General features: G+C 35.9%; 1 protein-coding gene and 3 pseudogenes across 3 annotated transcripts; 3 read left to right on the top strand and 1 right to left on the bottom strand.

The window, feature by feature from the left end:
* The first annotated feature begins 347 nt into the window (after window positions 1-347).
* LOC105949853 (low affinity inorganic phosphate transporter 1 pseudogene) lies at window positions 348-2060 on the top strand (annotated as a pseudogene).
* A 1108-nt stretch (window positions 2061-3168) lies between these two features.
* LOC105949854 (inorganic phosphate transporter 1-4-like) lies at window positions 3169-6094 on the bottom strand (annotated as a pseudogene). The gene is made up of 2 exons (XR_016032132.1): window positions 5110-6094; window positions 3169-4000 (listed from the first exon to the last, which is right to left on the bottom strand). The product of XR_016032132.1 is annotated as an inorganic phosphate transporter 1-4-like (transcript).
* Window positions 6095-12464: 6370 nt separating this feature from the next.
* On the top strand, window positions 12465-14308 carry LOC148768978 (putative inorganic phosphate transporter 1-3 pseudogene; annotated as a pseudogene). Its single transcript, XR_016032131.1, has one exon. The product of XR_016032131.1 is annotated as a putative inorganic phosphate transporter 1-3 pseudogene (transcript).
* Window positions 14309-25688: 11380 nt separating this feature from the next.
* On the top strand, window positions 25689-27553 carry LOC105949801 (putative inorganic phosphate transporter 1-3). The gene has a single exon (XM_012973113.2). The coding sequence runs from the start codon at window positions 25712-25714 to the stop codon at window positions 27323-27325; it is 1614 nt and encodes a 537-aa protein (XP_012828567.2). The 5' UTR covers window positions 25689-25711; the 3' UTR covers window positions 27326-27553.
* Window positions 27554-27717: the final 164 nt, after the last annotated feature.

The following is a 27717-nucleotide window of genomic DNA, read 5'->3' as shown; positions in this document are numbered from 1 at the left end:
CCCATCTCAGCTTAATCTCAAGTTTTAATTTCATTGTTGACTACTACTTGAATTTGAAGGTACCACAGTTTCTCAATCTCAAGAATTCATTAAGTTTTATGATTTTTTTTCTTTTTGTTTTTTTGTTCTTCTAAATTGCAGTTTAGTTAATTAATTTTCTATTTCAAGTGTTGTTTAAGTAGATGCGCGGTTTTGTAGAATCTACACCTGGTGAGATACACCCTGCAGTTTTACACCATTGATCTACACATAATAACACACACCCAGTGTATGCGTGATCCATTGATTTACAATGATTGATTAAATACGATATTCTCAATTTACGTTTATGTAATATATTAGTTCTCCAACTCTCTCAAACGTTAAGTACTCTCTTGTCAACAGTCACATTTAGTTGCAAATTAAGGGTATTTTAGTCAGTGATATATGTTTTTAACGATTATTACAGAGAGAGGATCAAGAATCAACTAGAGATCGATGGCACGGGATCAATTGCAAGTGCTAAACGCACTTGATGTCGCTAAAACCCAACTTTACCATTTCACCACCATTGTCATCGCCGGAATGGGCTTCTTTACCGACGCGTACGATCTCTTTAGTATCTCACTGGTCGCTAAGCTGTTAGGACGCCTCTATTACACCAAGGCCGGTGCACCAAAGCCCGGAGTTCTTCCCCCGAGTGTTTCCTCCTCCGTCACCGGTGTCGCACTCGTCGGAACCCTCATCGGACAACTCTTCTTCGGGTGGCTCGGTGACAAAATGGGACGGAAAAAAGTCTACGGACTAACTCTCCTCATTATGATCGTATGTTCGATCGCATTCGGCTTTTCCTTCGGCCATACTCCAAAGGGTGTAATGGCAAGTCTATGTTTCTTCCGATTTTGGCTTGGCTTCGGCATTGGTGGCGACTACCCTCTCTCCGCCACCATCATGGCAGAATACGCCAATAAGAAGACTCGTGGTGCTTTTATCGCTGCGGTTTTTGCCATGCAGGGTATGGGGACTTATTCAGTGGGATAATTTCTCTAATTGTGTCATCGGCGTTTGACCGCAAGTTCCATCGGCCGACGTACGAGCAGAATCCAGCCCTCTCCACACCGCCGGAAGCCGACTACGTGTGGCGCATTGTCTTGATGTTCGGCGCTTTACCTGCTGCCTTGACTTTCTACTGGCGCATGAAAATGCCGGAAACCGCCCGTTACACCGCCCTCGTAGCCAAGAACGCTAAACAGGCAGCGACAGACATGGGCAAAGTTTTGAATGTGGAGTTTGAAGCTGAAGAAGAGAAGGTAGATAAGATATCACGAGGCAAAGCCAACAACTTTGGCTTATTTTCCAAGGAATTCCTCCGCCGTCATGGCCTCCATTTGTTCGGAACCACCTCCACCTGGTTTCTTCTAGATATTGCCTTTTACAGCCAAAATCTCTTCCAAAAAGACGTTTTATCTGCTATTGGATGGATTCCACCGGCCAAAACCATGAGCGGCCTTCACGAAGTCTTCAGAATCGCTAAGGCCCAAACCCTAATCGCGCTTTGCAGCACAGTCCCCGGCTACTGGTTCACGGTGGCTTTCATCGATATCATGGGGAGATTTGCGATCCAACTAATGGGATTTTTCTTCATGACGGTGTTCATGTTCGGCATTGCCCTTCCTTACGACCACTGGAAGACTCATCACCTCGGATTTGTCATTATGTACGCCCTCACATTCTTCTTCGCCAATTTTGGGCCCAACGCCACAACGTTCGTCGTGCCGGCTGAAATATTCCCAGCCCGATTAAGGTCCACGTGCCACGGAATATCAGCTGCAGCAGGAAAAGCGGGCGCCATTATTGGTGCTTACGGGTTTCTTTACGCCGCACAAAACCAAGACAAAGCAAAGACTGACGCTGGTTATCCACCAGGTATTGGTATTAAGAATGCTCTGATTATTCTTGGATGCATCAACGCACTTGGTATGATTTGCACTTTCGCTGTTCCTGAGTCCAATGGAAAATCACTCGAAGAGGCATCCCAGGAAACTTTTGGTGACGACGATGATGATACAGAAAAAGTTTGAAAGGTATGAACCCTCAAGTGTATGTGTGGTTTTTGGTTCATATTTTATGTAATTTTCTTTGTCAATAATCATGTTTGATATGTATTTCCTTTGAAATTTTCTAAATTTCAAGGCAATCTACATGTCGTGTTGGTTGTGCGATTTGGTTGTAATCAAATTTATTTGTTTGCATTCTTTTGTAATAGTTCTTGAAGATCTTATTCTTTCTCATTTTGTTATAATAGTCTTTAATATTTTTGGGGTACTTGCACTTATATATAAGTTATACCTTTATTTCTGTCTTTTCACCCCTGAAATACGGTGCATACTTGAATAAAACTGTGTCATAGTACCTTCTTTTTCGGTTCAATGTCCGTTCAGTTTGTGGCAGACGCCGGTTTTTGTCTAGTTCACAATATTCCAGTTCAACTGGCGGTTTTCCGGGTTTTTAGCCTGATGACCGGGGTTTTCATGCTTAACCTGATCGGACTGACCTTCGGTTCTCGGTTTAACCTGTCGGACGGCGGGTCCAATCCGATCCGGTTTTCAAAACAATGAAGATTACACACGATACATAGCCTCTCGAATATTTTATAAATGTTCACTATAACAAAATTGACATTAAAATGGCAATATTAATTAATATTTATAATTACGTTTCTTAGAAGTCTTAGTTTTTTACAATACCCGAATATTTTTATTATCTCAATAATAAATTAGATTTCTTTTATCTATCAAAAAAATTATATTTCTTTTACAACTTTTATTTTATATTAATATATTAATGAGACAAAAAATTAAAATTTTAACAAACCTGTTTCATTATAAAAAAGAATTATGACACTTCATTTTATTTTAAAAAATAGTGAAATATAATATCTACATAAAAAAAAACAAATCATTTAGTTTATTTAATATAAATTTATATTATTATTTTTATTTGAAAAATTAATTTGTAAATATTATAATAATATTTTAGGAACAAAAGTATTTGAGTCAAATAAGTTTAACGGTTATAATGGTGTCATGTATTTTTTTGTCATTATAGCGATAAACAGACCTTTTATTTCCAAACATCTGAACAACTTATAATAACTAAAAATAACTTATAAGCTACATAGCCAAACACCTTAAAAAATAATTTTTAAAATAAGATCTAACAACTTATGAGCTCATAAAACATCTTATCAGATGAAGGAGTTTATAAGATATTTTAGCTTATAAGATGTTTTATATAAACTTAGCCAAACGAGCTCTTAATTCGTCGGCCGTGTAGCCCATCAAAACGTATCCGCAATAGTTTTCACAACTTTCACCCGACTAAAGAGGAACCGTAGCGGCGGTGTTACTTTCTCCCGCCGCCTCAACTTCATCTTCTCCGTCTTCATTTTCGCCAGATAACTCCTCCAGCGACCTCCCCATCGGCTCCGGCACCAAGAAAGTGAAGACAAACCCTAACGCATTCACACACCCGAGCACAATCAGCGTGTACTTCACGCCAATTCCCGCCGGATATCAAACATCCCTCTTGCCCACATCCTTCGGTTGCGCCGCGTACAGGAATCCAAAAGCTCCGACGATCGCCCCGGCCTTGCCGGCGGCGGCCGATATCCCGTGGCAGGTGGACCTCAGACGTGCCGGAAAGATCTCCGCCGGGACCACGAAGGTGGTGGCGTTCGGCCCGAAGTTGGCGAAGAAGAAAGTCAACGAGTACATGACCACGAAGCCGATCCTGTTCTCCCTGTGGGTCCAGTGGTCGTACGGAATCGCCAGAGCGAACATGAAGACGGTCATGAAGAAAAATCCCATTAATTGGATTGCGAATCTGCCGATTATGTCGATGAAGAAGACGGTGAACCAGTAGCCGGGGACGGTGCTGCAAAGGGCTATTAGTGTTTGGGCTTTGGCAACGCGGTATACTTCGTGGACGGCGTTCATTTCCTTCGCCGGTGGGATCCATCCTGGCATGGCGATATCAAATTTATCAAAGAGACGTGCTATTTCCACCCTCAAAATATCTTATTTCACCACCAAATTAAATATTTTTCCAATTTTACCCCTTTCTTCTTCTTTCACCTATATTTTTCAATATTTATAAACCATCTACCACTAAACTAATTAAAATATTTATAAAACAAATCCCACCCTTTTCACGGGAAATCTCACCCTGTCCACCGTAAGTGAATAATACTTTTACGAGAGAAAAACATTTTCGAAGGTCAAAAATAGCAAGAATTAACTTTTTTGAGAAATAAATTAAGATTGATTGCATAGAATCCTGAACTTCTTCAAGAATTAGCCAATTTGGCTTAATATAATTTTATTTCCTTAAAAAAACATTACATAACCTGTTTGTCATCTGATATGAAAGTTTAAATATCTTGTAATAAATATTTCAATGTAAAAAATCGAGAACTTAATAATTTTTTTTTAAATTAAAAAATTTAAAAAATTAATAAAATAAAACTAAGTTAGAACACATGAGAATTAAGTTAATATAAGGAAGGATGGTGGATTATAAATTTTAGGGGTATTTATGACATTTTACAATCTTTGGTGGTGAACTGAGATAATTTGGTGGTGGAAATAGCACGACTCTTTATCAAATAACCAAAATGAATGGTTTATCTTGTTTTGTTACTATTTCCTGTAATCTTTAGTATTTTTTATAAGAAACGCTTGCGCAACCTCAGAAAAAAAGTTAAAAAGAATTATTATTATTATTGTTATCATTTCTTATCAGCCTTTTCTTCTATAATAACTTTCATAGCAAATCAGATTTGCAAATCCACTAGCAAAATCCTAATCCATTCGGATAGTGTTTTTTTTTTATATAATATTTTGTTTTCTCTTCTTTACACAAATCGATGTCTATTTATTTGTTAATGCAATTTAATTATCATATATTTAAATTTTCTTCCTGTTTGTATTCTCGTGCATCGCACGGGGAGAATATATTGCTACTTAGTTTAATTAGAGTTTTCAGTTTTGCTATGAGTCTATTTATTTTCTCAAAATTCTAGTGATTCCGGAGTTTATTTGTCCTATATGATTAATTCGTAGAAATTACCGATGGCAGTGAATATGTCTTTCTGGAAGAGATTGTTGCTATAGAAAGCTATATCCAGCAAGAACCACGTCGTAGTGGTGCCCAGCAGGTGGAGCCCGTGGCGTTGGAGGAATTGCTTGGAGAAAAGCCCGAAACTGTTGGACGGTTTGCCGGCGAGTTTCTCCAGCTTCTCCTCCTCCGGCTCGAGCTCCACATTCAAAACCCTGGCCATGTCCTCCGCCGCCTGCTTTGCGTTCTTCGCGACGAGGGCCGTGTAGCGCGCCGTCTCCGGCATCTTCATGCGCCAGTAGAACGTCATCGCCGCCGGCAGTGCCCCGAACATGAGCACGATCCGCCAGATGTAGTCTGCCTTTGGCACGGTGGAGGCGGCCGCATTATCCACGTAGGACGGCGCTCGATTTGCATGATCGAATGCCGAAGAGACGACCAGTGCAACGACCCCGCTCGTCAGTATCCCGAAACCCTGCATGGCAAAAACCGCCGCGATAAATGCACCACGAGTCTTCTTATTGGCGTACTCGGACATGATGGTGGCAGAGAGGGGGTAATCGCCCCCGATCCCAAATCCGAGCCAGAACCGAAAAAAGCAGAGAGTGGTCATGACCCCCTTGGGGGTTGACCCAAAGGAAAGACCCGATGCAAGGGAGCACAGAATCATGAGTATCAAAGTCAACCCATAGACCGTTTTACGGCCCATTTTGTCACCGAGCCACCCAAAGAAGAGTTGCCCTAGTAGAGTACCGACTAGGGCAACGCCGGTGACGGAGGAGGCAACTCTCGGGGGCAGAGTCCCGGCCCGGTTTTGGAGCGTTCGCATTGGTGTAGTATATACGGCCCAATAATTTGGTCACGAGCGAGATGCTGAAGAGATCGTACGCGTCGGTGAAGAATCCCATCCCGGCTATTACGATAGCCGTGAAATGGTAGAGTTGAGTCTTGGCTACATCGAGAGCGTCGAGGACTTGAAGTTGTTCTCTAGCCATGTTGATATATATATATATATATATATATATATATATATATATATATATATATATATATATATATATATATATATATATATATATATTAAGCTAAGGGCATCATCAGCCATGAATATTATGGGTATATACTTCATGTAAATACTAACACTTTGGACAATGATTTTACTAATTAATCAATACCTTGCTCAAAACATCAAGGTAATTGCGTAGTTTCTTCCTTTTTTATTTTTTATTTTTTATTTTATTTGCATGCCCTACTAATTGACAATATCATGGGACAATTGGTAGCGAAAGTAAAATCAATTAAGAAAAAAAAAATATTAATGTTCATATATTATTTTGGACCATTTATTGTTTTATGTGATCATACTTCATAGTATTGGTTATATGGTCAACGTCAACGATCTGGTCTTTTTTAATATATGATTGAGCTTATTTAAATCGGAGGTGATGTAAACTTGGGGAAAATTACAGTTTATGTCCCTAAACTTTACCACTAAAACGATTTATGTCCTCAAACATTTCAATCCACGAAATATGTCCTCAAACTTGCCACTTTTGATCACTTTATGTTCTGCCGTTAACGTCGGCAGCTAACTTCGACGGAAAATGCACACGTGGCTCACGTGACGTCTATGTGGCCGTTAAATGTCGAGATGTACAACACCCAATGCCTACTTGGTCGACGAAACGTGATGTGGAGTGCCACGTCATTCTCCTCCCCTATTTCTATTCTAAAATCCCTAATTATCCATATCCCCAATGAACCCGTAAATCCAATCCCTAAAAACCCATTTCGAATCCTTCAATTGAGGTGAAATTCGAAAATAGCAGAATCGTCTGTGAATCCATGGCCATTTTTCGTGGTGTTTTACCAGCAAAATAGCCCAATAAACAAATGTCGTATGTTTCATCGATTTTACTTTCATCTTCGGGCTGAAAAATCATGTATTCTTCCACTTCGTTGGGGAAGTCGGAGAGCTGGAATCCGTTCTTGGGCACTCTATTCTTGGCGAAAAAAGAATTATATGCAGCTTTGACAAGTGCTGCATGTATTTTTTTTCCGGAATTGGTTCAGACATTTTGTCGAACACCTTCTGGGCAGGTTCTGAAACTGCTGAGTTGGGTTGAATTTGTGCTATCTTCACCATCCTTGTGCTCGCTTCATCGAGACCACAAGGGGCACAAGCATCAGCAGGTGAAAAATCACACGACCCCAACGTTCTAGAGACGAAGTTGGGAGAAGAATTAAAGCTTCCTCTAATTTTTTTTCACGTGAATCTGTTGTTCTTTAAGAAGGGAAAAACTCTTCAAATGTGAGAATGTTTTGATTTTGTATGGGTTTATGACTTCGATTTTAGTATGGGTTCGAGCAAGAATGGAGATTGAATTGAAAATTTGTGAATGGGAATGAAACGTGATTTGGAATTTGGGATTTGGGAGAGTGAGTTAGAGGAAATTAGTATATTCTTGTGCCACGTCAACATTTAATATTCAATATATTATTCCACGTCACATTTAACGGCCACATAGACGTCACGTGAGCCACGTGTGCATTTTCCGTCGAAGTTAGCTGCCGACGTTAACGGCAGAACATAAAGTGATCAAAAGTGGCAAGTTTGAGGACATATTTCGTGGATTGAAATGTTTGAGGATATAAATCGTTTTAGTGGTAAAGTTTAGGGACATAAACTGTAATTTTCCCTGTAAACTTGTTACCAACTTCCATCAGCTAGCTACGATATGTTCATACGTGTTCATTTTCAACATTTTTTACAAGAAACTCACAATTACTGGAAGTACATTGGATAAACTCTCTCTATTAGTTCGAAAATTGTATAGTTTACGAGAAATGTAAATCACACTTTGTACTAGAGTTGGTAGCCCCAATTTGTATTTTATATACTGAAAATAACATAAAGGGCAAATTCCGGCAACTCCCTTTAGGTAAGGTTTAACGTCTCTCGTATGATTTGCAAGCTATTATACGAGACTGTAGGTTTATCACCTATATGGTTGGTTGCGGGTTCCTTCATTACAAAAAAAAAATTACATAAAATTTTTTTCTTGTTTGGGTAATTACATCCACCCCTCAACTATGAATCTTCTTACACATCCACCATTATGGTGTCAAATTCAACACAATCTTCTAGATTCCGTGGAATGTTCTCCAGTTTGTACCCGTTTTCTTGCAAAAATGCAGTTTCTGATGCACCACAATCTGATATTTACAAGCCAAAGACACCTCTTATGATCATCTCGTTTCAAATTTTGGAACTTGAATGGGGTAAAACGGTACAAACTGGAAAATATTTCACATAATTTAGAAGATTCCACTAAATTTGAAGCCACAAGGATGGACGTGTAAGAAAATTCCTAGTTGAGGGATAATTATAATTAGCCAAACATGGGGGATTTTTTCGTAATTTAATCTTACCTTAGATGGGTGGCCATAATTTACCCTAACATGAAAGAAGCAAATATATATGTAGACAAACGCTAAAGATCTACCCAATGTACTTTTCATCGGATGTAGCACAAATTTGCGCTCAGGTTTTACACAGACTCATCATTCAATGCAATCTCACTTAAGTCTCATAATAAATAATCACACATCAGTTCCGCACTCTGGTTTACACAAGACTCGTGTTTCAGCCCCCTTCGAACGCATAGCTTTTTCCCAATACAATTTATTAGTAAATTTACAGAATACCATAATTTTTTTATTCAGGTGGTGATGTGCAAAAATTGAAAAAGTTCAGGTGGTTTAATGCTATTTACCCAAATAATAATTATGTTTTAACAAGATGCAATGTATTTTGTTAAAAGTCCATTTTCATGTAGTGTTGTAAATTGAAGGCATATGAGAGGCACATGCCATTTTCCATCCAACTTAACTGCAAAAGTTAACGCGGACCAATTCTGTCAAAAAATGACATGATTAAGGACTACTATTGTAACTCCAAAATGTGTAGAGACACTTTTGAAAAAGTAGGTAAAATATAAGAAAGAAAAATGTAATTTTCCCCACAAAAACAACTTAAAAATATATAAATTTTGTTTATTTAAAAACATATATCATTATCGAATACTTTTTCATTACAGTTTTTTTTAATTTCCAATTTTCGAAACGAAGTTAGTTACCCACATGTGAATTTTTTTTTCCTTTTTTTGAAATGTGCTAATTCAGCCTAATTGAACACATTAACAATGTAAGAAGATATACTATGGGATGCGTATATACAAAAAAATAAAAATAAAAAACAAAAAATAAAAAAATAAAAATAAAAAATAACGTACGGAAAAGGTTGCGGGGAAAGCTCTAAACATAAAGATAAAATGTTGGAGTGGTGGGGCAAAAGGGGGATATGGTTCAGCTGGAGGCTGACGGTATGGATGGAGGTGAGGCCGGAGAGGTTGTTCGCCTGAAGGAGAGCGGCGGCTCAGCTATGTTCAGTGTATTTTTAGAAAACTGCAAATTAGTCCCTGACTTAAGGAAAAAGAGGACCTTTCTGAAATGAAAGGGACTTAACTGAAAATGTTGAAAACTTCATCTTGGGTATTATTTATAAAATTTCTAATTTAAAGGGTATTCAAATCTTTTGAAATCAAAAAATCAACCCCCATTCGTATTTGTGGCGAGGGTATCGCACGACCAACTCACAAGGACCTTGTTGGTTTTGACTAACTTTTACAGTGGAGTCTTTGCTAATGTTTTTAATACCATGAACTTTTGTGACAATTAGAAGATTGGAATAAATACAGTTTTCGTCCCTCAAGTTTGCACGGATTTTACATTTGGTTCCTCCATGTTCACAAAAAACAAATTTGATCCCTTACGTTTCAAAAATTAAACACTTTTAGTCATTTTCGTCAATTTTTCGTTAAAACTAACGGAATCAAGCGTGTGCCCATCACTTCCTTAATTAACGGACTAAAGGTAAATTGACGGAAATGACCAAAAGTGCTAAATTTTTGAAACATGAGGGACCAAATGTGAAATCGGTGCAAACTTGAGAGACAAAAATTGTTTTTTTCCCATCAGATATTACACGCGGATGGTTGGTGCTAAAAGATTTTTTTTAATTTTTTTTTACTGTAGCAACAAAAAAAGTCGTAGTAATAAGTCATTTTTTGAATGGGAAAAACAAAATGAGCTGTATGTACGAAATAACTATAGCTTTCTATGAGGGATCTCCAACTAATATTTGATTGGTTGAAAGAAAACAAACATCGTTTGCATTTCTTAAAAATGTCAATTTGCATGATATCTAATAATCTCTGAATAATTCAGATAAGTTAGCTGGAAAAAAAAAAAAAAGTTGACATTTGAAGGTATATTCCATTATGCCGAATATTATTCTTAATTGGTGTTTTCATGTAAGCAACAACTTGGGCAGGTGACCGTTATATATATAGTTGCCATAATCCCAACATCAGCAACAAACTTGGTCAGGTACGAGTTTGATCTCAACTAATATTTGATTGGTTCATAAAGAAAACAAACATATATCCTTTGCAATTGCATTTCATAAAAATGTCAATTTGCATGATATATATATATATATATATATATATATATATATATATATATATATATATATATATATATATATATATCTGAATAATTCAGATCAATTTGATGGAGAAAAAAAAAAAAAAAAAGAGAGTTGACATTTGAAGGAATAATATTCCAATATGTTGAATACTGGGATAATTACAGTTTTTGTCCCCCGAGTTTGCACGTTTTTTACTTTTGGTTCCCCATTTAACGCCATCAACAAAATACACACTAATGTTGTCACATTTTAACACATTTAGTCCCTCCGTCTGTTTGACCGTCAAGAAGTAACGGTCAACTGTTGATTAAGGCTGAATTTGGGATTTTTCATGGAGAAAATTGCACTCGGACCCCTGCATTCTTCTAAAATATTCTAAAAACCCTTAAAATTTTATTCAACCTTAATTTAACCCTAATTTCATCATAATTAATTTTGACAAACAACCCCGATTTTTACCACCATTACCGCTGACTTTGGCCACGGTTGACTTTTTTATTTTTTTTACTTTTTTATTCGGCATTGACTTTTTTTAAATATTGTTTTTGACGCCGTTCACCGAAATTGTATTCTCGGTTAACAATGTTGACTTAATTATTTTTCTTGATTTTTTTCGAACTTTTTCCTGTGACTTTTTTTTTCTAACCAACACAATTACTGTATAACACAATGATAATACTATATTAATATCTAGTATCGTAATATTCAAATTAAAAACTTCTAACAAAGTTTTTATCTAAAATTCTAGGGCCTAAATACAATTTAAAAAATTTCTAAAATTCATAATTTCTTCCCTTCAATATTTTCTTTGTGGAACCGCCAGTGCATCCATAATCTCTTCCCAAGAAAATATGAAGAAGATGAATTAAGTATGTGCGGGGTAATTTGGAATGAGATAAAAACTCTAGTACAACAGTTTTTGGGGTTAACACCGGCACTTAATTTTTATCTTTTTTTTTTGTATTAATTTTTTTCCGTTATTGAGACTCGTTGACTTTTTGCTTTTTTCTTTATTTTTACTTTTTTATGATATTATTTTATCGCCGATTATCAGCTTTGATTTTTTTTTAAACTATATTTTTTCATTACTCAAAAATTTAATAAAAATAAAACAAAAATCAAGAAAAAAATGTCAACGTTGTTAACCCGACATTCAATTTCGGTCAACAGCGGCAAAAAAAAAAATATAAATTAAAAAAAAGAGCCAACTGAGTTAAAAAGAAAGTTAACGTTTTTGAAAAATCGGGGTCAGTGGTTAAAATTGGCAAATTGATGAAATTAGCGTTAAATTATGGTTGGATAAAATTTTAGAGGTTTTTATAATATTTAAAAATAATACAGGGGTCTTATTGCAATTTTCTCAAAGAAAACACCTAAATTTAACCGTTGACCGTTACTACTTAACGGTCAAACAGGCGGAGGGACTAAATGTGTTCAAATGCGACAACATTAGTGTGTATTTTGTTGACGGTGGTAAATGGGGGACCAAAAGTGAAAAATGTGCAAACTTTAGGGACCAAAACTGTAATTATCTCGCTTAATACTATTCTTACTTTGGTGTTTTCATATAAGCAACGACTTGGTCAGGTGACCGTTATATATAGTTGCCATAATCCCAACATCCTCTTATCCCATTATCAGCAACTAACTTGGGCAGGTACGACTTTGATCTCAACTCAAATATTCATTACAATTTCGTTTAAATATATAATATGTAGCCACAATAATTGTTATATTTTCTTTCATCTATATATATATATATAAGATAAATATGAATTATGATTAAAACTATTTATTTAAATGCAGAGAAATTAAATTCATCAACTAAACGATGGCCCGGGATCAATTGCAAGTGCTCAACGCACTTGATGTAGCTAAAACCCAAGCCTACCATTTTACCACTATTGTCATCGCCGGGATGGGCTTCTTCACCGCCGCATACGATTTGTTTAGCATCTCATTGGTTGCTAAGCTATTAGGCCGCCTTTACTACACCAAGCCCGGCTCACCAAAGCCCGGTGTTCTTCCCCCGAGCGTTTCCTCCTCAGTCACCGGTGCTGCACTCGTCGGTACCCTCATCGGACAGCTCTTCTTTGGGTGGCTCGGCGACAAAATGGGTCGCAAAAAGGTGTACGGGATAACACTCATTATTATGATTATATGCGCACTTGCCTCAGGTTTACCCTTCCGCAAAACTCCAAAAGGTGTAATGGCGAGTCTTTGCTTCTTTCGATTCTGGCTGGGTTTCGGCATTGGCGGTAGCTACCCTCTTTCCGCCACCATCATGGCCGAATACGCCAACAAGAAGACTCGTGGTGCGTTTATTGCGGCGGTTTTCGCCATGCAAGGTATGGGGATCTTGTTCAGTGGCATTATTTCTCTTATCGTATCGACGGCGTTTGACCGTAAGTTCCCTACCCCGACGTACGAGGAGAATCCGGCCCTCTCCACACCACCCGAAGCCCACTATGTGTGGCGCATTGTCTTGATGTTTGGCGCTTTACCCGCCGCCTTGACTTTCTACTGGAACATGAAGATGCCGGAAACCGCCCGTTACACCGCCCTCATCGCGAAGAACGCTAAACAGGCAGCCGCAGACGTGGGCAAAGTTCTCAATGTGGAAATGGAGGTGGAGAAGATATCACGCGACAAAAGTAACAACTTCGGCCTATTCTCATGGGAATTTGTTCGCCGCCATGGCCTTCATTTATTCGGAACCACCTCTACATGGTTTCTTTTGGATATCGCCCTTTACAGCCAAAATCTATTCCAGAAAGACGTCTTATCCGCCATCGGATGGATCCCTCGGGCTAAAAGCATGAACGCCATCAACGAGGTGTTCAGAATCTCAAAGGCCCAAACACTGATCGCACTTTGCAGCACGGTGCCGGGATATTGGTTCACAGTGGCATTCATCGATATCATGGGGAGATTCGCGATCCAACTAATGGGATTTTTCTTCATGACGGTGTTCATGTTCGCCATTGCCATTCCTTACGACCACTGGAAGACAAATCACCTTGGGTTTGTGATTATGTACGCCCTCACATTCTTCTTCGCCAATTTCGGTCCCAACGCCACCACATTCGTCGTGCCGGCTGAAATATTCCCGGCCCGATTAAGGTCCACGTGCCACGGAATATCAGCTGCAGCAGGAAAAGCGGGCGCCATTATTGGTGCTTACGGGTTTCTTTACGCCGCACAAAACCAAGACAAAGCAAAGACTGATGCTGGTTATCCACCTGGTATTGGTATTAAGAATGCTCTGATTATACTTGGATGCATCAATGCACTTGGAATGATTTGCACTTTTGTTGTTCCTGAGCCCAATGGGCAATCACTCGAAGAGGCATCCCAAGAAACGTTTGGTGACGATGACGACAGAAGTTCAAGGAGCTTTATTCAGGATTATTACTCTTCTATTTGATGTTGTTTTCTTTTGTCAATAATCTATTTGATGTTGTTTTCTTTTGTCAATAATCTTGTTTGACGTATATTTGCTCTGGAATTTTTTGTGGTATTGGTTGTGTCATTTGATTTGGCTTAAAGTTTTATAAGGTCGTATTCTTTTGTAATGATTCTTGATTTCTTTTTCACTTATTTTGCTTATGTGATAGAGTGTTCATTTTAAATTTCCTTCAAAGTCTCTTCTTCTTTCTCTCTTCTTATTCTTCACTCTCTGTTTGTATGTTTTAATTTTATTGTGTATCCAAGTTCTGTAACGACATGGAGCAAACATATACTAATTTCTGAAAAAATACTAGATCTCAGTTACAGTTTTGAAGGCTCTATCAATCTTTCTTGATACGAACCCCGTAGAACTTGTTACGAGACCCTAATACCTTACGCGGAAGCAAGATCGAAACATCCAAAAACAAAGATTCAAATGGTGGAACCGCGACCCATTGCCTATAAGGAGCCAAGAACCTTGGTATGTGAAGACGCCACAATCGATTGTGAAAGATCGATTGATAAGTCGGGGTGAACAAACGGAATCCACCGATATGTTCGAAGAGTTCTTAAAGAACCAAAGAGAATATTCTCAATTAAATCATCAAAATCCGTCTTTTAAAATATGTCAAATTGACAACCTATTTATAAGGTCAAAAAAGACTCCTTTTTCACAAGGAAAATAACTTCTACCTAAACTATAATAAGGAAATAAATAAATAAGCAAATCCTAACCATAAAAAACTCTAAAATAATAAAAATATAATAAATCCTAAATTAAAACGGGCATAATTAAATTAGATAACTTGATCTTCAAGTCGGTTTCTCGATCACCCTTCTAATCTCGCGACATTAGGCTGTGCACGTGCATGCAATTAAAGCTCAATTTCGACACTGTTCCACTTCGAATATCCCTTCGCTCAAAACATGAAAGTTGTAGATCTTTCAGTTAGCTTTCCGAATCATTTTTAATCAACTCAAATGGACTTCAGATGCGAGAGTTACAACTCGAATGGTAAACTCCGCCAGAATAGGCGAGAATCTCGGATGCATGGAATTCGACTTGTCCAACGAATTCTTCTCTTTCTTTTCTTCCAATTCCAAACCACGGACTCTTCAAAGGCCTGATTCAAGCCTTTATTCTTCAATCCCAACACGAACGGCTCCATTAATCTCACTCGCTTTCTCTTTTTCCAATTCTTTGTCTTGGAGCTTGTGCGGATCGTATCATTCTCCCCCTCTTTAAAAGGATTCGTCCTCGAATCCGGACAAATATCAGGAGTACAAACAAAATTGACTTCATGATCGATCTCCCTCTTTGGCAGCAAACTAATACATCTCTGCACCACATCGCAGAACATATCATCGATCTATTAGCCATTGCAGCGTAAACGAATGTGGGTGTTTTGTAGCTCGAAGCCCCAACGCGTCAAACCTCGACACCACTATCTCATCATAATCAACAATGGGAGTTTGCACTTCGGTTAGTTCAGCGTTAACTTCATTGCATGGCTGGATCATATCATTCTCCACCTCTTCAAAAGGATTCGCCCTCGAATCCAAACCCTTTTTTTCTTCCATTGGTGGGGCGGGTTTGCTATTTTCTTCCCCCTTGGACTCGAGATCTGAACTCTCATTAACCTCTTCCTCAACGATTGGATCAGCAATTTCCACATTCGCTTGACTGTTCTCATACTCAAAACCTTGACGAGTATCTTTCTTTTCAAGTGGCGATAACGAATCACCCTCTCTCGTCAATTCCTCGTACTCTCCTTTATCTCGTTGAATTTCCTCTGTTTTTAGCTTTTGTAATGGTTCTCTCATTTACCTCGTTGAAGATCTCCTATGTAATTCCCAAATCGATGAACTCCTTTCTTCTAACTTAATAACTTGCCTCAAACTCTGCATCTTCAATTCCCTATAATAATGGGCAGGGACAAACCTCTTTCTCATGATTGCTTTCATGGACTCCCAATCTTTAATTGGTGGCCTAGGGAGAAAAAAGTTTATTTATTCTATTTAACATTTATTCCATTTTTAAAATGGAAAATACGTCAATACCCTTGGATTTGTCATGTGCAACGCACATGAGTTGAGAACAGGTCATTTTGACCTGAAAACAGGCAAAAATGGGCAAAGTGGCACAATTTATTAAGTACGGGTGAACTCGTGCAAAAAAAAATTGTTCAGGTGGTGATCCGCAAAAACTTAAAAAGTTTAGGTGGTTTAATGCTATTTACCCTTTTTTATTTTATATTTTATTTGCATGCCCTACTAATTGACAATATCATGGGACAGTTGGTAGCGACATTAAAATCAATTAAGAAAAAAAAATATTAATGTTCATATATTTTTTGGACCATTTATTGTTTTATGTGATCATACTTCATAGTATCGGTTATATGGTCAAGGTCAACGATCTGGTCTTTTTTAATATACTAGGCAAGTGCACGTGCGTTGCACGTGTATATTTAATTATTTGTTTTTTAATATTTTGAATTATTATATTTATCATAATATAACAATACAAAGAAATATTAAAATATCTTAAGTACATAGCGTGAATTCAACTCGAAATTTTAATTTAAAAGTTTCATATTTTAGATTTCACGGTACAATCATATACCACTTTGAAAATGAAATAAACAAGACCTACTACTTAAAAAATCATGCTACCACCGGAGCAAACTTTTAAGAATATATTATCTTGCAATTTAAAACTTTCTAAAAGATTGTCAGAAATTTATTGTAATTAGTAAAATACTAATCAAAGATATGAACAAAACATTAGTTTTTTAAATTTAAAACTAAAATATCCATAATCTAATTTACACAAACAAAATATTTCTATTTATGAATGATTCCACTAACATATGTACATCAAGTTATAAAGAAAAAAATGTTCTTTTAGATCAAACCATTTAAATGCTCAATATTGTCTTTTACCATTTTATCATTATGAATAATATTAAAGGTAAATAGCACTTAAACCCCCTATGGTTACAAATGTTTGCAGATGATCCCTTTTGTGCTCATTATATTAGCATATGACCCCCTCTTGTGCTTGATAGATGTAACGTCTATTGGGATTTCTGTCAAACTTAATCGTGTTGTGAAACTTCAAGGGGGTTTATCTGCAAAAATTAAAGAAAATTGTAAGCATAAGAGGGTCATTTGCAAAAATATATGGTACGCATAATTAATTTTGACGAAAAAACTAACGAACATTATCCCTATCAACCACAAGAGGGTCATTTGCAAAAAAAATTCTAACTGCACGGGTTCAAGTACTATTTACCAATGTTGTAAAAAGCGGTAATCGGGTCCGAGTCGGTCAGGCACCGACTCACGATTAATCGGTGCGGCGGTGATTAATCGGTGATAAATCGGAAATAAATCGGTTTTTAAAATTTAATATAATATATTTGTAGATATTATTTATAAACACTCAAAACATAGATAAAAAATATTTAAACATAGTTATATCTCCATCATGTATATATATTCTAATAACATAATAAAATTTTAATAATAATAAGATCATAATACATAAATATCCTTATAAAATATAAATAAAAAGGCAATTTTTTTTGAATTTACATACATTCTTGGCATACATCATTAGTTCTTTAAAAATAATAATTAACATAAACAAAATAAAGCATAAACTCCTTTTTTTTTATTAAAATCCCAACTTTTATTTTGATTTATAAAAAAAAAAAAAAAAAAAAAAAACACCGATTTTTGACCGATTTTTTGCTGATTTAACCGCCTCGGACCGCCTCAAACCGCCTCACAGGCAAAAAACCGATTTTTCAAACCTTTACACTAAAATCGTAAAGGTTTTGGACCGTCTCCGCCTCGGCGACCGATTAACCGGCCGCCTCGACCGATTTTTAGAACACTGCTATTTACCCTAATATTAAATTCAAGTATTTTCTTTTTCAACAAAGCTATAGTCATGCATATAACACTAAATATTATTTAATTATCAACAATTTTACTTTGTAAACATAGATATATTTGATGAAGTATTCCTCTCCACAACTATTGCAAAACATAATTATTGTTTTATTTTTAACTAACGAAATACTTTAATAATTTAATATATACAAAAAGGAATGTATCCATAGATACAAATATAAATGTACAAATCTTTCTACAATTCTTCAGATAGTGAATATTGGTCAAAGTAGACCTCAATGCACACAATTCTTTTTCATCTATGGATTAATCTGATTCTCATAAATCATACATTTCTGTGGAAAAAAAAAACATATAATTAAGCACATAATTATAATTAAAGTGAAGGAAAATAGGAAATAATTATAATCAAGTAACGTCAAATAAGTTGCAAGTAATGTCATAACATGTTGGATATTCATTAATGTAGGAAATAATTGCTATAGGTAACTTATGTAATGCTTTTTTCTCTTTTAATTTCTACTCTTGTTTTTTTTTTTTTTTTTGGCTCAATTTTCTAAAAAAAGAATTTTAAAATTTGTTTTAATATGTAAATATTTAAATTGTAAATATCATTGTAAAGGGTTTCTAATAAAACATAATTGAAAAAATATGTAGTACAAAATTATTTTTGACTCGAAATTTTAATGATAATTTATATTTAGAATAAATAACATTGAGATGATAAATTGTATTAACAAAATAAGTAAAGATAACCAGTATATTTTAATAAAAAAATATTTTAATGATAAATATAGTTAGGGTAGTTGATCGTTCATATAGAAATATAATTTTCTACTATCCATATCATGAATATTAATTATAGTCGGAAAGTTATACTATTACTACTAATTAAGTTTTTGCCTAATTTCATTTACATCTCATATACTTATAGAAAACTTTCGATTACTTCCGATGCACTATCAAAACTTCAACATAGTTATTTTTTACCCTCGTTTATATTGTATAATATAATATTTCCTTTTCATCATATGAATTTTCCTCTATTAAAAATATATCATTGTAGTGTAGAAACTAAATATATATAGAACCTTTTTTTAAAGTGTCATGCATGTATCTTGAATAAGTCAACAAGAATCTTCCTATATGTTTAATAAATATATTGGACATGTATCCTACTTTTACTACTGGAAGTAAAAAAATATGTGATTAATCAATTTAAAGATCTAGTTATGCCACATAAAGAGATTAAAAATAAAAATGAAAAAATACCCATGATATCCATAGTCGAAAATACCATGTAAGCTAATCAGCTCCATATATATAAAATGGTGGTAATTGGCTGAAAACATTTTGAAGCATATACTTACCGTCATCCAAGCCAGGTTTTTTATCCTTTCAGCCAAACCTCTACTAATTAAGTGTCTCGAGTAAAATCAATAATTGCAAAAGAAGAAGGAAAAAGAAGAAAAAAATATTCAAATTTCACGTTGTGTATTTTTTTGCTGTAGGATATTTCTAAATAAGTGCTGAAATAGTGTGTGATAATATAACCGAGAGATATGGTTTTGGGTGCATCGGGTCACCTACGAAGAGTCAAGAGATGAAGGCAAAATTAATTTGACCTTTAAATGCCCCTGATATAACTTACAGTCCTTTCAATTTCTTATGTGCACGTTTTTCTTGGAATCAAATTAATGAGAGTAAGTACTAAATAAAAGCTTACATATTAATACGCAATTTTCAAATACATGAACTCTTAAAATTGGCGTGAGATAATTTGTGTTTTGTAAATATTATGAATATCTAAAAATTCATTATTGTCATTAATTTATATTAATCGAATTATTTTTTGAATTTTTATTTTCATAAATATTCATTGAATTACTTAGTTGCCCTTGAAATCCTATATCCAAATGCTACTTATTGAGGGCAATTTTGAACCTACAAAAAAGGGAAGAAACTCCTATCTATTCATACTTTTATAAGTAGTAGTATAGATGATTGAGCTTATTTAAATCGGAGGTGATGTAAACTTGTTACCAACTTCCATCAGCTAGCTACGATATGTTCATACGTGTTCATTTTCAACATTTTTTAAAAGAAACTCACAATTACTGGAAGTACATTGGATAAACTCTCTCTATTAGTTCGAAAATTGTATAGTTTACGAGAAATGTAAATCACACTTTGTACTAGAGTTGGTAGCCCCAATTTGTATTTTATATACTGAAAATAACATAAAGGGCAAATTCCGGCAACTCCCTTTAGGTAAGGTTTAACGTCTCTCGTATGATTTGCAAGCTATTATACGAGACTGTAGGTTTATCACCTATATGGTTGGTTGCGGGTTCCTTCATTACAAAAAAAAAATTACATAAAATTTTTTTCTTGTTTGGGTAATTACATCCACCCCTCAACTATGAATCTTCTTACACATCCACCATTATGGTGTCAAATTCAACACAATCTTCTAGATTCCGTGGAATGTTCTCCAGTTTGTACCCGTTTTCTTGCAAAAATGCAGTTTCTGATGCACCACAATCTGATATTTACAAGCCAAAGACACCTCTTATGATCATCTCGTTTCAAATTTTGGAACTTGAATGGGGTAAAACGGTACAAACTGGAAAATATTTCACATAATCTAGAAGATTCCACTAAATTTGACGTCGCAAGGATGGGCGTGTAACAAAATTCCCAGTTGATGGATAATTATAATTAGCCAAACATGGGGGATTTTTTCGTAATTTAATCTTACCTCAGAGGGGTGGCCATAATTTACCCTAACATGAAAGAAACAAATATGTATGTAGACAAACGCTAAAGATCTACCCAATGTACTTTTCATCGGATGTAGCACAAATTTGCGCTCAGGTTTTACACAACTCATCATTCAATGCAATCTCACTTAAGTCTCATAATAAGTAATCACACATCAGTTCCGCGCTCTGGTTTACACAAGACTCGTGTTTCAGCCCCCTTCGAACGCATAGCTTTTTCCCAATACAATGTATTAGTAAATTTACAGAATACCATAATTTTTTTGTTCAGGTGGTGATGATGTGCAAAAACTGAAAAAGTTCAGGTGGTTTAATGCTATTTACCCAAATAATAATTATGTTTTAACAAGAAGCAATGTGTTTTGTTAAAAGTCAATTTTCATGTAGTGTTGTAAATTGAAGGCATATGAGAGGCACATGCCATTTTCCATCCAACTTAACTGCAAAAGTTAACGGCGGGCCAATTCTGTCAAAAAATGGCATAATTACACTTTTCGTCCCTATACATTACCACTTACACGATTTTCGTCCCTAAACAAGATGAAGTTACAATTTTCGTCCCTAAACATGTCACTTTTATGCCGTTTCTGTCCCTCCGTCCATTTGTCCAGTTAGTTTGGACGGAAAATCGCACGTGCGCCGCACGTGACACACAAAAGCACCTCTACATCTCAAAACGTTGAGAATAATTTTATAAATATCAATTTTTGAAATCTCTCAATTCCTTATGAATTCATCATTGAAAGCACAATTAGAAAGTGGGCAATTCAAACAGCTCAGATTCCGCACAAACAGCTCTGCGATCATGGCCATGATCGCTGACGAGGTACCGGTTTTAATTTTTTTTATTCTGATTTTTCTTCCCCATTCTCTTTTCAGGTGTTTTCAGTTTACATGGTTGATTAATTATATCACTGATTTATCGTTTTTATGATAATTCCGCTGTTAATTATACTTATTCTGAGGTTTTAGTTAGTGGTTGATTAGAGATTTATCCAAGAAAGTGGGTAATTTTCCATGTACTTTGTTAGCCTTATCTGCGAGTAGAAACATCACATTGCCAAAAAAAACACACACACACACACACACACAGACGAACATGGTAATGATTCATATGCTGTCTCACTCAGTACTACAAACTGTAACGTTTGTTTCTACTGTTATAAGCTTTTATGGTAAATACAAGCTCGATGTTGGTTTTTTTTATTTACTGTTACGATAAAAAAATAGAGCATTATGTAAATTGGCTGCCTTTTTCCGATGATATTTATGTTAACTTATTTTCATCTTTGTCAGAAATGATCTTTTATGCAAATAATGTTATGTAGAATTTGTGTTATAATATGTCTGCAATTGTAGGCCTTTCTGGTTTACATCATGTTAAGCTTCAAAATTTGAATGGCCCACTTTTTAATTGTGCTTTCAATGATGAATTCATAAGGAATCGAGAGATTTCAAAAATTGGGGCTTAGGGTTTTCCAGAGAATTTTGATATTTATAAAATTATTCTGAACGTTTTGAGGTGTAGAGGTGCTTTTTTGTGTCACGTGCGGCGCACGTGCGATTTTCCGTCCAAACTAACTAGACAAATGGACGGAGGGGCAGAAACGGCATAAAAGTGACATGTTTAGGGACGAAAATTGTAATTTCATCTTGTTTAGGGACGAAAATCGTGTAAGTGGTAATGTATAGGGACGAAAAGTGTAATTATCCCGAAAAAGTGGGTAAAATATGAGGACGAAAAATGTAATTTTTTTCCGACAAAAACCCCTTAAAAATATATAAATTTTGTTTATTTAAAAACATATATCATTATCGAATACTTTTTCATTACAGTTTTTTTTTTAATTTCCAATTTTCGAAACGAAGTTAGTTACCCACATGTGATTCTTTTTTCTTTTCCTTTTTTCGAGGCTGAGGGTATGGATGGAGGTGAGGCCGGAGAGGTTGTTCGCCTGAAGGAGAGCGGCGGCTCAGCTATGTTCAGTGTATTTTTAGAAAACTGAAAATTAGTCCCTGACTTAAGGAAGAAGAGGGCCTTTCTGAAATGAAAAGGACTGAATTGAAAATGTTGAAAACTTCATCTTGGGTCTTATTTATAAAATTTCTAATTTAAAGAGTATTCAAATCTTTTGAAATCAAAAAATCAACCCCCATTCGTATTTGTGGCGAGTGTATTGCACGACCAACTCATAAGGACCTTGTTGGTTTTGACTAACTTTTACAGTGGAGTATTTGCTAATGTTTTTAATACCATGAATTTTTGTGACAATTAGAAGATTGAAATAAATGCAGTGTTCGTCCCTCAAGTTTGCACGGATTTTACATTTGGTTCCTCCATGTTCACAAAAAACAAATTTGATCCCTTACGTTTCAAAAATTAAACACTTTTAGTCATTTTCGTCAATTTTTCGTTAAAACAAACGGAATCAAGCGTGTGCCCATCACTTCCTTAATTAACGGACTAAAGGTAAATTGACGGAAATGACCAAAAGTGCTAAATTATTGAAACATAAGGGACCAAATGTGAAATCGGTGCAAACTTGGGGAACAAAAATTATTTTTTTCCCATTAGATATTACACGCGGATGGTTAGTGCTAAAAGCTCCTTTTTTTTATATTGTAGCAAAAAAAAGTCGTAGTAATAATGGGAAAAGCAAAATGCTGCATGTACGAAATATCTATAGCTTTCTATGAGGGATCTCCAACTAATATTTGATTGGTTGAAAGAAAACAAACATTCTTTGCAGTTCTTAAAAATGTCAATTTGCATATTAGCTAATAATCTCTGAATAATTCAGATCAGTTAGCTGGAAAAAAAAAAAGTTGACATTTGAAGGTATATTCCATTATGCCGAATATTATTCTTGATTGGGCAGGTGACCGTTATATATATAGTTGCCGTAATCCCAGCATCCTCTTATCCCATCATCAGCAACAAACTTGGTCAGGTACGAGTTTGATCTCAACTAATATTTGATTGGTTCATAAACAAAACAAACATATATCCTTTGCAATTGCATTTCATAAAAATGTCAATTTGCATGATTGATATATATATATATATATATATATATATATATATATATATATATATATATATATATATATATATCTGAATAATTCAGATCAGTTTGATGGAGAAAAAAAAATAAAAAAAGAGAGTTGACATTTGAAGGTATATTATATTCCAATATGTTGAATACTGGGATAATTACAGTTTTGGTCCCCCAAGTTTGCACGTTTTTTACTTTTGGTCCCCCATTTAACGCCATCAACAAAATACACACTAATGTTGTCACATTTTAACACATTTAGTCCCTCCGTCTGTTTGACCGTCAAGAAGTAACGGTCAACTGTTGATTAAGGCTGAATTTGGGATTTTTCATGGAGAAAATTGCACTCGGACCCCTGCATTCTTCTAAAATATTCTAAAAACCCTTAAAATTTTATTCAACCTTAATTTAACCCTAATTTTATCATAATTAATTTTGACAAACAACCCCAATTTTTACCACCATTACCGCTGACTTTGGCCACGGTTGACTTTTTTATTTTTTTTACTTTTTTATTCGACATTGACTTTTTTTAAATATTGTTTTTGACGCCGTTCACCGACATTGTATTCTCGGTTCACAATGTTGACTTAATTATTTTTCTTGATTTTTTTCGAACTTTTTCCTGTGACTTTTTTTTTCTGACCAACACAATTACTGTATAACACAATGATAATACTATATTAATATCTAGTATCGTAATATTCAAATTAAAAACTTCTAACAAAGTTTTTATCTAAAATTCTAGGGCCTAAATACAATTTAAAAAATTTCTAAAATTCATAATTTCTTCCCTTCAATATTTTCTTTGTGGAACCGCCAGTGCATCCATAATCTCTTCCCAAGAAAATATGAAGAAGATGAATTAAGTATGTGCGGGGTAATTTGGAATGAGATAAAAACTCTAGTACAACAGTTTTTGGGGTTAACACCGGCACTTAATTTTTATCTTTTTTTTTTTGTATTAATTTTTTTCCGTTATTGAGACTCGTTGACTTTTTGCTTTTTTCTTTATTTTTACTTTTTTATGATATTATTTTATCGCCGATTATCAGCTTTGATTTTTTTTTAAACTATATTTTTTCATTACTCAAAAATTTAATAAAAATAAAACAAAAATCAAGAAAAAAATGTCAACGTTGTTAACCCGACATTCAATTTCGGTCAACAGCGGCAAAAAAAAAAAAGATAAATTAAAAAAAAGAGCCAACTGAGTTAAAAATAAAGTTAACGTTTTTGAAAAATCGGGGTCAGTGGTTAAAATTGGCAAATTGATGAAATTAGCGTTAAATTATGGTTGGATAAAATTTTAGAGGTTTTTATAATATTTAAAAATAATACAGGGGTCTTATTGCAATTTTCTCAAAGAAAACCCCTAAATTTAACCGTTGACCGTTACTACTTAACGGTCAAACAGGTGGAGGGACTAAATGTGTTCAAATGCGACAACATTAGTGTGTATTTTGTTGACGGTGGTAAATGGGGGACCAAAAGTGAAAAATGTGCAAACTTTAGGGACCAAAACTGTAATTATCTCGCTTAATACTATTCTTACTTTGGTGTTTTCATATAAGCAACGACTTGGTCAGGTGACCGTTATATATAGTTGCCATAATCCCAACATCCTCTTATCCCATTATCAGCAACTAACTTGGGCAGGTACGACTTTGATCTCAACTCAGATATTCATTACAATTTCGTTTAAACATATAATATGTAGCCACAATAATTGTTATATTTTGTTTCTTCTATATATATATATATATATATATATAAGATCGATAAATATGAATTATGATTAAAACTATTTATTTAAATGCAGAGAAATTAAATTCATCAACTAAACGATGGCCCGGGATCAATTGCAAGTGCTCAACGCACTTGATGTAGCGAAAACCCAAGCCTACCATTTTACCACTATTGTCATCGCCGGGATGGGCTTCTTCACCGCCGCATACGATTTGTTTAGCATCTCATTGGTTGCTAAGCTATTAGGCCGCCTTTACTACACCAAGCCCGGCTCACCGAAGCCCGGTGTTCTTCCCCCGAGCGTTTCCTCCTCAGTCACCGGTGCTGCACTCGTCGGTACCCTCATCGGACAGCTCTTCTTTGGGTGGCTCGGCGACAAAATGGGTCGCAAAAAGGTGTACGGGCTAACACTCATTATTATGATTATATGCGCACTTGCCTCAGGTTTACCCTTCCGCAAAACTCCAAAAGGTGTAATGGCGAGTCTTTGCTTCTTTCGATTTTGGCTGGGTTTCGGCATTGGCGGTGGCTACCCTCTTTCCGCCACCATCATGGCCGAATACGCCAACAAGAAGACTCGTGGTGCGTTTATTGCGGCGGTTTTCGCCATGCAAGGTATGGGGATCTTGTTCAGTGGCATTATTTCTCTTATCGTATCGACGGCGTTTGACCGTAAGTTCCCTACCCCGACGTACGAGGAGAATCCGGCCCTCTCCACACCACCCGAAGCCCACTATGTGTGGCGCATTGTCTTGATGTTTGGCGCTTTACCCGCCGCCTTGACTTTCTACTGGAACATGAAGATGCCGGAAACCGCCCGTTACACCGCCCTCATCGCGAAGAACGCTAAACAGGCAGCCGCAGACGTGGGCAAAGTTCTCAATGTGGAAATGGAAGTTGAAGAAGAGGAGGTGCAGAAGATATCACGCAACAAAAGTAACAACTTCGGCCTATTCTCACGGGAATTTGTTCGCCGCCACGGCCTTCATTTATTCGGAACCACCTCTACATGGTTTCTTTTGGATATCGCCCTTTACAGCCAAAATCTATTCCAGAAAGACGTCTTATCCGCCATCGGATGGATCCCTCCGGCTAAAACAATGAACGCCATCAACGAGGTCTTCAGAATCTCAAAGGCCCAAACACTGATCGCACTTTGCAGCACGGTGCCGGGATATTGGTTCACGGTGGCGTTCATCGATATCATGGGGAGATTCGCGATCCAACTAATGGGATTTTTCTTCATGACGGTGTTCATGTTCGCCATTGCCATTCCTTACGACCACTGGAAGACAAATCACCTTGGCTTCGTGATTATGTACGCCCTCACATTCTTCTTCGCCAATTTTGGTCCCAACGCCACCACATTCGTCGTGCCGGCTGAAATATTCCCAGCCCGATTAAGGTCCACGTGCCATGGAATATCAGCTGCAGCAGGAAAAGCGGGCGCCATTATTGGTGCTTACGGGTTTCTTTACGCCGCACAAAACCAAGACAAAGCAAAGACTGATGCTGGTTATCCACCTGGTATCGGTATCAAGAATGCACTAATTATTCTTGGATGCATCAATGCACTTGGAATGATTTGCACTTTTGTTATTCCTGAGCCCAATGGGAAATCACTCGAAGAGGCATCCCAAGAAACGTTTGGTGACGATGACGATAGAAGTTCAAGGAGCTTTATTCAGGATTTTTATTACTCTTCTATTTGATGTTGTTTTCTTTTGTCAATAATCTATTTGATGTTGTTTTCTTTTGTCAAATCTTGTTTGACGTATATTTGCTCTGGAATTTTTTGTGGTGTTGGTTGTGTCATTTGATTTGGCTTAAAGTTTTATAAGGTCGTATTCTTTTGTAATGATTCTTGATTTCTTTTTCACTTATTTTGCTTATGTGATAGAGTGTTCATTTTAAATTTCCTTCAAAGTCTCTTCTTCTTTCTCTCTTCTTATTCTTCACTCTCTTGTTTGTATGTTTTAATTTTTTTGTGTATCCAAGTTCTGTAACGACATGGAGCAAACATATACTAATTTCTGAAAAAATATTAGATCTCAATTACAGTTTTGAAGGCTCTATCAATCTTTCTTGATACGAATCCCGTAGA

The sequence above is a fragment of the Erythranthe guttata genome, chromosome 7 (genome assembly GCF_056151865.1).
Source record: "Erythranthe guttata isolate IM_541 chromosome 7, IM_541, whole genome shotgun sequence".
In the NCBI taxonomy this organism is placed as follows: Eukaryota; Viridiplantae; Streptophyta; class Magnoliopsida; order Lamiales; family Phrymaceae; genus Erythranthe; species Erythranthe guttata.
Note: the sequence above shows the minus strand (reverse complement) of the source record. Positions and strands in the feature narration are given on the sequence as shown.